Consider the following 7,572-nt stretch of genomic DNA (forward strand, 5'->3'; position numbering starts at 1 on the left):
CTGTCGAGGGAGATGCTCTGGTCCCTGCTCACGCAGGCCTTGCCTCTCCTCCCAGTCCACAGTCCCCAGCCGCTTAGCCAGAGTCAAACCAAAACAGCACATCTTTAATTCTCCTTCCAAATACTTTGACACTACTTAGACAACAGTTCCTCAAACTCTATTCCTGCCCCCCCCACCCCCGTTCCTCGCAGTATTCATTTTCTGGGGTCCCCGCCACCCTGGAACAGTCAAGGTGTGGCGCTTTCACCCTTGAGCCGGAGGCCCCAGCGCCCGGGGCTGGAGGGGTGCGCTGCCTCTCCACTGACAGCCACAAGGGTCCCTGAGGGTGTGGGGTGGCCAGAGGGCCTCGACCAGCCTTGTGAGTCCCGAGCAGGAGGGAGTCCACACCCCAAGTCAGGCGGCAACGTGCAGGCGGCCGGGGAACCGAGGGAGGGGACCGAGGGCGGATGCGCTTCTGGCCCCAGGATCTTCGGGCCCGACCCGGCGCCCGCGGGCCTAGAGGGCCGGCCACGGCTTCCCGATGGCCTGGATGTGCTCCTTGGCCTTCAGGCGCAGCGCCGCGATGCTGCTGTTGCGCGGGTCCGCCTCGTCCAGCGGGAACTTGTCCCCGAAGCCGGGCGCGCAGGCGTAGGCGGGCGGCGGCGCGAGGGCGGGCAGGCCGGGGCCCAGCGGCGGGGCGCCCAGGAAGGGCGGCGGCGGGGGCGTGTAGCTGGCGGGCAGGCTCTGCGCGGGGGCCCCGAAGCCCGGCAGGCTCTGCAGCGCCGTGGCGCCCCCGCCCGGCCCCGGCGGCCCGAGCCAGGACTCCAGCGGCAGCGCGCCCCCAGCCTGGCCCGGGCCCGCCCCGAGGGGCGCCAGCGCCGCGGCCGAGGGCGGGGAGCGGCTGAAGGAGAGAAGGGGCGAGTCCTGGAGCTTCATGGACGACACTTCCAGCTTCTCCTGCCGCCGCCACTTGGCGCGTCGGTTCTGGAACCACACCTGCGGGAGGCGCACAGCGGCCGTGGGGCGGCGGAGGGGCGCGCGCCCCCCCCCCCCCGCCCCGGGCCCCCAGACCCGAATGAGACCCGCGCGGCTATTCCGCACCTGCTCCTTTCCTGCCCCACCCCCGCCCCTCCTCCTCAGGCTTCTCGGGCGCCGTGTTATCCTTTTCCCGCCCCACTTTCCCGCCTTCTGCCTGGCCCCTCTGGATCTCCTCGCGGCGCGGCCTGCGTGCGCCCCACCTGTCCCGCGGCCACTGCACGCACAGCTGTGGCCGCATCCGCGCGCAGCCTCCGGCACCAAGCAGGTGCTCAGAGAAAGTGGAGAGAACCCTGGAAATCGGACTCTTAAAAGCAGACCGGCCCCCATTGCTGTGACCTGCTGGTTGGTTGGCGGCTCCTCCTGCCACTTGGAGGCCTCGCTCCCTCCCTGCCCGGCGCAGCTCTCAAGCGCTGGGCAGTGCCCCTGGCTTTCTGCTTTGCCTGCCTTTCCTCTGTTACAAGCTAATGAGTAAGTTCTCGAAGTACGGTAACTGGTAACGGTAGATGTTAAAATGCAGCTGTTGGGACTTCCCCGTGGTGCAAGGGGTTAAGCACCGCACTATGAAGAAATCCACAGCCTCTGCAGCACGAGTTCGATCCCCCATCCCCTGCGCCCAGGGAGCTACCCACATGGCACAGCAGACCTCTCCTGACTCACCTGCTGCTCCTCTCAGCAGTGTACTTGGGTCAATCTGCCTGTTCTGTTCCCCGCTCTGTCTCTGGTGAATCCTCTCACCCTCCACACCTCTGGCCTGTGCCCCAGTTCTTGTATCCATAAATAAATCTTTTTTAAAAATGCAGCCATTTCCACGAATTTCTGGTTATCAGAACTAGTAGCCAAAAGTGTGTGGGGTTTTTTTTTTTTACCCTAAGCATATTTGATTCTATCTTTAATCTTTTTTTTCTATTTTACTTAATTAATATTCATTTAGTATTTCTGATCTGTCTTGTATGCTCAGTGGCTGATTACAATAATTGCATTTAATCATCTACCAGTTCAGTGAGTTTGAATTTCTTTTCATTTTTCCCTTCACAGATAGAAAGTCCTTGGTAAGACTGAAAGTCTGGGTTTTAACCATGAAGCTTCCATTACTGATTTGATAAAAGTACAAGACAGGGTGTAATTAATATTTGCCACCAAGTTACCGTCCTCGGGAAGAGGACACAGAGAACTAATCCAGTTCAGTGGAGAATCTGGGTAGTACTTTGGCCAAACTGGTAGCCTCAGTGATATTTTTATGAAGGAGAATTTTGGTTTCAGAGGGGAGACAACAGTTTTGAATCAATAAGGAGGGGGGCCCCAAGGAGGGAAGAGAAAGCAGCTACCCAGCACCAGAGCAAGGGTGTGAAAGGCTGGGATTTGGGGTGAAAGGAGAAAAAAAAATGGAAGCACCCCTTCTATTCCAAAAATCCAAATCTTCCTTCCAAAATGTTCATCTACATATGTGACCGCTGATTTCCCCCAGAAATCTTAGATATTTGCCAATCTTAGAGAAAAGTGAAAAACTGGCAGGGGTGAGGATTCCCAGCCCCCTGCTTCCTCCCTGCCTGTGTGTCCCACTCCATCCTCCACCCCCCCCCCCCAGCAAGCTAGAATCTTGGGGTTTAGTATCCAGTTTCCAAAGACAGAGGCCTAAAGACTGGGATAGTCAGCTCTTACACTGCACTCCTGCCGCCCCGACATGGCTGGAGACCTGCGTAGCATTCTTCATGCCCATCTGCTGGCATCACGGCCCTGGGTTAAGAAGCCACCCTATGCTGTGCTGGCCCCGTGGCCACCAGAAGTCACAGACACAGTTCTCAAGAAGCTCACAACTTACAGGAAAAGCCAAAATCTCTGAACTAATAAAGGAGGCAAGAAAGAACGGGGGACAGAGGAGGTTCAAGTCTGAAGGCAGCCCCTGACCCGGCCGCGCCTGTATTCTGGAAGGCTTTGCCGCTCTTTTTTCTTCATTCTCTCGTATTTTTTCCCTCTCTCTAGTCATCCTCCCTTGTCTTGCCTGAAAAGCAGGTGCTAAAATGTCCACCCCTCCAATGAAATCATTGCAGATCCTCTGCCCCCAGTTACAAAAAAAAAAAAAAAAAAAATTGGACCCATCCTTGGCAGTTAGTCCTGTATCACCTTAGGGAACCACTTTTTTTTCAAACCATGACATTTTACTCATTACTTTAAACCCCTTAACTAAGGAGAAGAGACAAAGGCAAGAGTGTGCGCCCTGTTACTTTTAAGACAGGGCTAAAAGGCCCCAAACATCTGAGGATCCCCAGTTCCTGGAAATCTAATTCATTAGACACACACAAAATCCCATCTTAGTCCCACCGCCTTTCAGATGCAATTTGTTCCCAGTGTCTCCCTTTCAGGCCTCTGTAAACTCTCCCAATTTGGAAATCCTCCCAGATTTTTCACAGATGACTAGCAAATATTTAAAGCTTTCAAATATTTTAATGATCAAGGATTAAAGATAATTCAGCTTTAATTAAAGCGAAAAGCCCTTTACAATAAAAAGAAAAGGCCTCTGCAGCCGCGGGAAGTTTGTTTGCAAGTGCCCCCAGAAGCAAAAGTCAGTTTCTTCAGTAAATCCATGAAAGTTTCAATGGTGAAGCGCCAGGCCCTCGCTTTCAAGGTGGTGTGGCTCAGCTAGTGACTCAGGTGGCATTGGGGGCCCCCCTCCTCCAGCTACTGTCTACATTTCCTCTCTACTTAGTGCTGCACCCTCCCAATCCTGACTTCCAGTGAGGAGCTGTCCGCCTCCCCATCTTGCCAGCCCCAATTCCTCTTCTTAGCTTAGAGGAGGGAGACCCCACCACCACTCCACCAAAGGGGAGACCGTGCTACAAACTGGAACAGACTGTCAGAGGCGATGCACTGTCACAGTGAAGATTCGCCAAGCTCCTGCGGGCCTTGGGTGAGCCAAGTGGGGAAGGCCAATGGAAAGGTAATAAATTCAGGCCACGCCGGGAATCACGGGCGTATGGGATGCAGCTTGGGACTAGGGTTCTCCCAGGGACGCATCTGGGCGCTTTACCTGCACCCGGACTTCGGGTAGGTTGACCTTGCCGGCCAGCTCCTCCCGGCTGTACACGTCAGGGTAGTGGGACTTCTCGAAGGCGCGCTCCAGCTCGTGCAGCTGGAAGGTGGTGAAGGTCGTGCGGTTCCGACGGTGCTTCTTCTTCGGCTGATCTTCCTCCGACGGCTTCGAACCGGCGGCCGGCCCGACAGGCAGCCCCGGGCTGGGCCGCGCCTCCCCGGGCGCCTCTGGGCAGTAGGGGCGCGGGGCCGGGGCGACGAGACCTGGGAGGAGCAGAGGCCGTCCCCAGGACTGTCCCTGGGCCTGCCGCGCCCACCCAGGGGCCCTGGCCAGCCCGACGAGCGCTCTGAGATGGGTCGAGGGGGGTGGGGGAGAGCACTGCGAGGGACCCCAGGGGTTCTCCGAATGCGCGTTGGAAGCGCCTGATAAACACACACCGTCAGCCCCACGCCCCAAAGTCAATAAAATGAAGACCGGGCCTTCTCCTCCGGCGGGGCTACTGCGATCGGGCTCCCTGAGGACCCCGCAGGCCCTGGGGGCGCTCACTTACCTTCGTACTCCGGGACCGGAGCCAAGGCGGGCGCGGGGGAGGGTTCTGCGCCTTCGCCAGGCGCCTTGGGGCAGGCGGCCCCCGCGCCCGGCCTCCGGCCCCGCTCCTTGGCGCCTCGGGCGTCCCGCTCCGCCGGGAAGGAGTCGAGGATCCCGTCGTCCTTGGTAAACCCCAGGATGGCCTCGATGCTGTGCAGCCGCGAGGCGCCTCCGCCGGGGCTGCGGAGCAGGTGGCTGGCGAGCGAGAAGCTGCCGTCGGCCATCGAGGGGGCGCAGCCCGGCAGGTGCATGGGGCGCGCGGGGAAGCCGGAGGGCGCGGCCCGAGCTCTCGGCAGCGCCGCCTCCTAGGGAGACCGAGAGGTGCCGGGCCGGTTCTTCCCGGGCACCGCCGTCCAACCCCAACCCCGAGGGTCCGAACTCAAGGTCAAGCTCGGCGGGGGACGCCGGCCCCGGCCGCGCGCGCTCAGAGGTGGCGAGCGCAGGCCCCGAGGCCGCCTGGCCCCTGCGGGAGTCGGACGGTGGGAGGCCCGCTCGCGGCGACTCGGGGCGCTAAAGGCTGCGAGCCCGCCGGCCCCGGCTCCTCCCCTCCCGCCCCGGACCTCGCCTCTCCCCGCGGCCCCTCCCCCCGCGCGGGGCGGGCCTTCCCCTCGCCGGGCCCCGGGGGCCTCGACCCGCCGCCCCGCGCTCGCCAGCGCTCGGAGCCCCGCAGCGCCCGCCTCTCCATCCGTCCCCGGCACCCCAAGCACGCTCCGGGGTCCGGAGGTGGGTGTTTGACAGACTTGGGGACCCGGGTCGGGGTGGGGGCCGGCTCCCCGCTGTCATGCTTCTCAGGTACCGACGCCCTAGGTCGCAACTTCCTCTCGGGCTTAGCGACTCCCCTAGAGCTCAGGACACTCCCAGAGTCTTCCCCTCCCCGACTGGCGTCTGGCCCAGGCTGGCGTCTTCCACTCGGCCGGGCGCGCAGGACGAGCCCCCCAAGCACCCAGCAGAAGGCTTCCCGGCTCCACCGCCGGGGAGGTCAGTCCACGCACCCCCAAAGTTTGCATTTCCCCCTCTCTCTCCTTCCCTCCTTTTCACCCCGCAGGCGCTCGTCTTTCTGCCCCTTAGCCTGAAGCCCTGGGCCTCGCGGTTACTTTGTCTAGATACTTTAACGACTCCAGCGCCGCCCCAGGAGGCGGTGGGACCATCTGTGCCCGCAGGCCCGACGACCTCAAGTGCTCCTCGGCCCAGCAGGATCCAGGAGGCCCGGGGACAGCCGGGCTCAGGCCTCACAGGAGGCTGGGTAGAGGTTGCTTTTGTTTTTTGTTGTTTTTTAAAGATTTTATTTATGTATCAGGAACTGGGGTACAGGTCAGAAGCGCGGGAGGGTGAGAGGATTCACCAGAGACAGAGCCGGGAGCAGAACAGGCAGAAGGACCGAAGTACACTGCTGGGAGCAGCGGGAGAGACAGGAGAGGTCTGCCGCGCCATGTGGGTATCTCCCTGGCTGGCCGGGAATCGAACCGGCGCTGCAGAGGCTGCGGACAACTTCACAGCGCTGCGCTCAACCCGCTGCCCCACCGGGGAGGCCCCTGGGTGGAGGTTCTTCACTCTCAACAGCGGGAATCACTGTTGTTTCTTCCTCGGTCTCTCTACCCCCCCACCCCCCACAACAATTCCCCTGGCCTCTGAGATAACCCAACTCCAGGCCGACTGGGAACCCATCTGCCTCTGGGGAGAAGGGCCTGCGCTGCTCTGAGGGTTCAAGGCATTATCCACTTGCATTTCTTTCTCCTTTGGGGACCCCTCGAGGCTTCTGTGGCCCAGAGTGACTCACAGGCTAAATGGGAAGATGGTTTTGCTGGCGAGCGTTCTCGCCCCTGCTGCTGGTGCCTGGCCCTGGGAACCCTGGCACTTCTGAAATCGGGGGCGCCCGCCCTTCGAAGCACTGTCAGCCCCGCTGGTGCACCAGAGCGCCTTCTAGAAGCCTAGGAACTGACAGAAGCAACGTTCTTAAAATCTTCTTTGCTGCTGTGCGCGGCTCTCCACGCACCGGTGTCTTTCCCCTGCGCCTCGTTTGCTCCCGACTGCGCGCAGTCCCTGCCGAGGAGCCAGCCCCGCGGGGGACACCCGCCATCACAAACGTTGGGGAGGCCAGGGCGGCTGGCCTTGAGGAGTTTCACGTCCAGCGTGGAGACTAGACAAAGAGCCAAACAAAAGGAAAGTAGGCCTTGCCCCTCACCGCCTTCCCAACCGTGTTGGAAGGACATTCACAAGGGCATGTGCCCGAGCGGAGGAGGGTTAAGTGGTTAATTCTCTGCGATGGGCAAGGCAGTAGGGTCATCCCACAAATGCCTCTGTTTTTAATAAAACCAATAAACAATGGAAGTTGAGAGAGCAAGCATGTGAGTTTGCAGTAGAAGGAAATTCAGTTCCTGACTTGTCAAAAAAACTAATTTTGAGGGATAGGGAAGTTAAAGAGGGTAGATATGCATTTTATAGTTCTTGCATTTATCATCTTGTAGTTTTCAGAATCCTTCCATATTTGCCATGTGATCTGATCCTCACAAGCCTGTGGGGTGAGCAGAAAGCTCTATTTTACAGAAGGGGAAACAGAGGCTTAAAGTGATAGAGTTTTGAGTGGAGGGGTCAGGACTAGAACTCAGACTGCTGGGCTCCTGGACTCCTTGTCCAGGGTTTATTTGCTGCAGTTCATTTGTAATTATTATTGCTGAGTGTGATATTCTTTTTTAAAGATTTATTTTATTTATTTATGCATAGAAGAGCTGGGGTGTAGACCAGAGGTGGGGTGTGTGTGAGAGGATTCACCAGAGACAGAGTGGGGATCAGAACAGGCAGACTGACTGAAATACACTGCTGCGGGGAGCAGAGGGCGAGGCAGGAGAGGTCTGCTGCGTCATGTGGATCGAACTCGTGCTGCAGTGGCTGCAGATAGCCTCATAATGCAGAGACTTAACCCCTGAGCCACTAGGGGGGCC

At 59.2% G+C, this 7,572-nt stretch overlaps 1 protein-coding gene across 1 annotated transcript; it reads right to left on the reverse strand.

Moving 5' to 3' along the window:
- Positions 1 to 495: 495 nt before the first annotated feature.
- Positions 496 to 4,884, reverse strand: RAX (retina and anterior neural fold homeobox; the record flags this gene model as incomplete). The annotated part of the gene is made up of 3 exons (XM_084251775.1): positions 496 to 975; positions 4,043 to 4,308; positions 4,596 to 4,884. The coding sequence occupies 3 exons, from the start codon at positions 4,882 to 4,884 to the stop codon at positions 496 to 498; spliced, it is 1,035 nt and encodes a 344-aa protein (XP_084107901.1).
- Positions 4,885 to 7,572: the final 2,688 nt, after the last annotated feature.

The sequence above is a fragment of the Talpa europaea genome (genome assembly GCF_964194135.1).
Source record: "Talpa europaea genome assembly, chromosome: 13".
NCBI classification, from domain to species: Eukaryota; Metazoa; Chordata; class Mammalia; order Eulipotyphla; family Talpidae; genus Talpa; species Talpa europaea.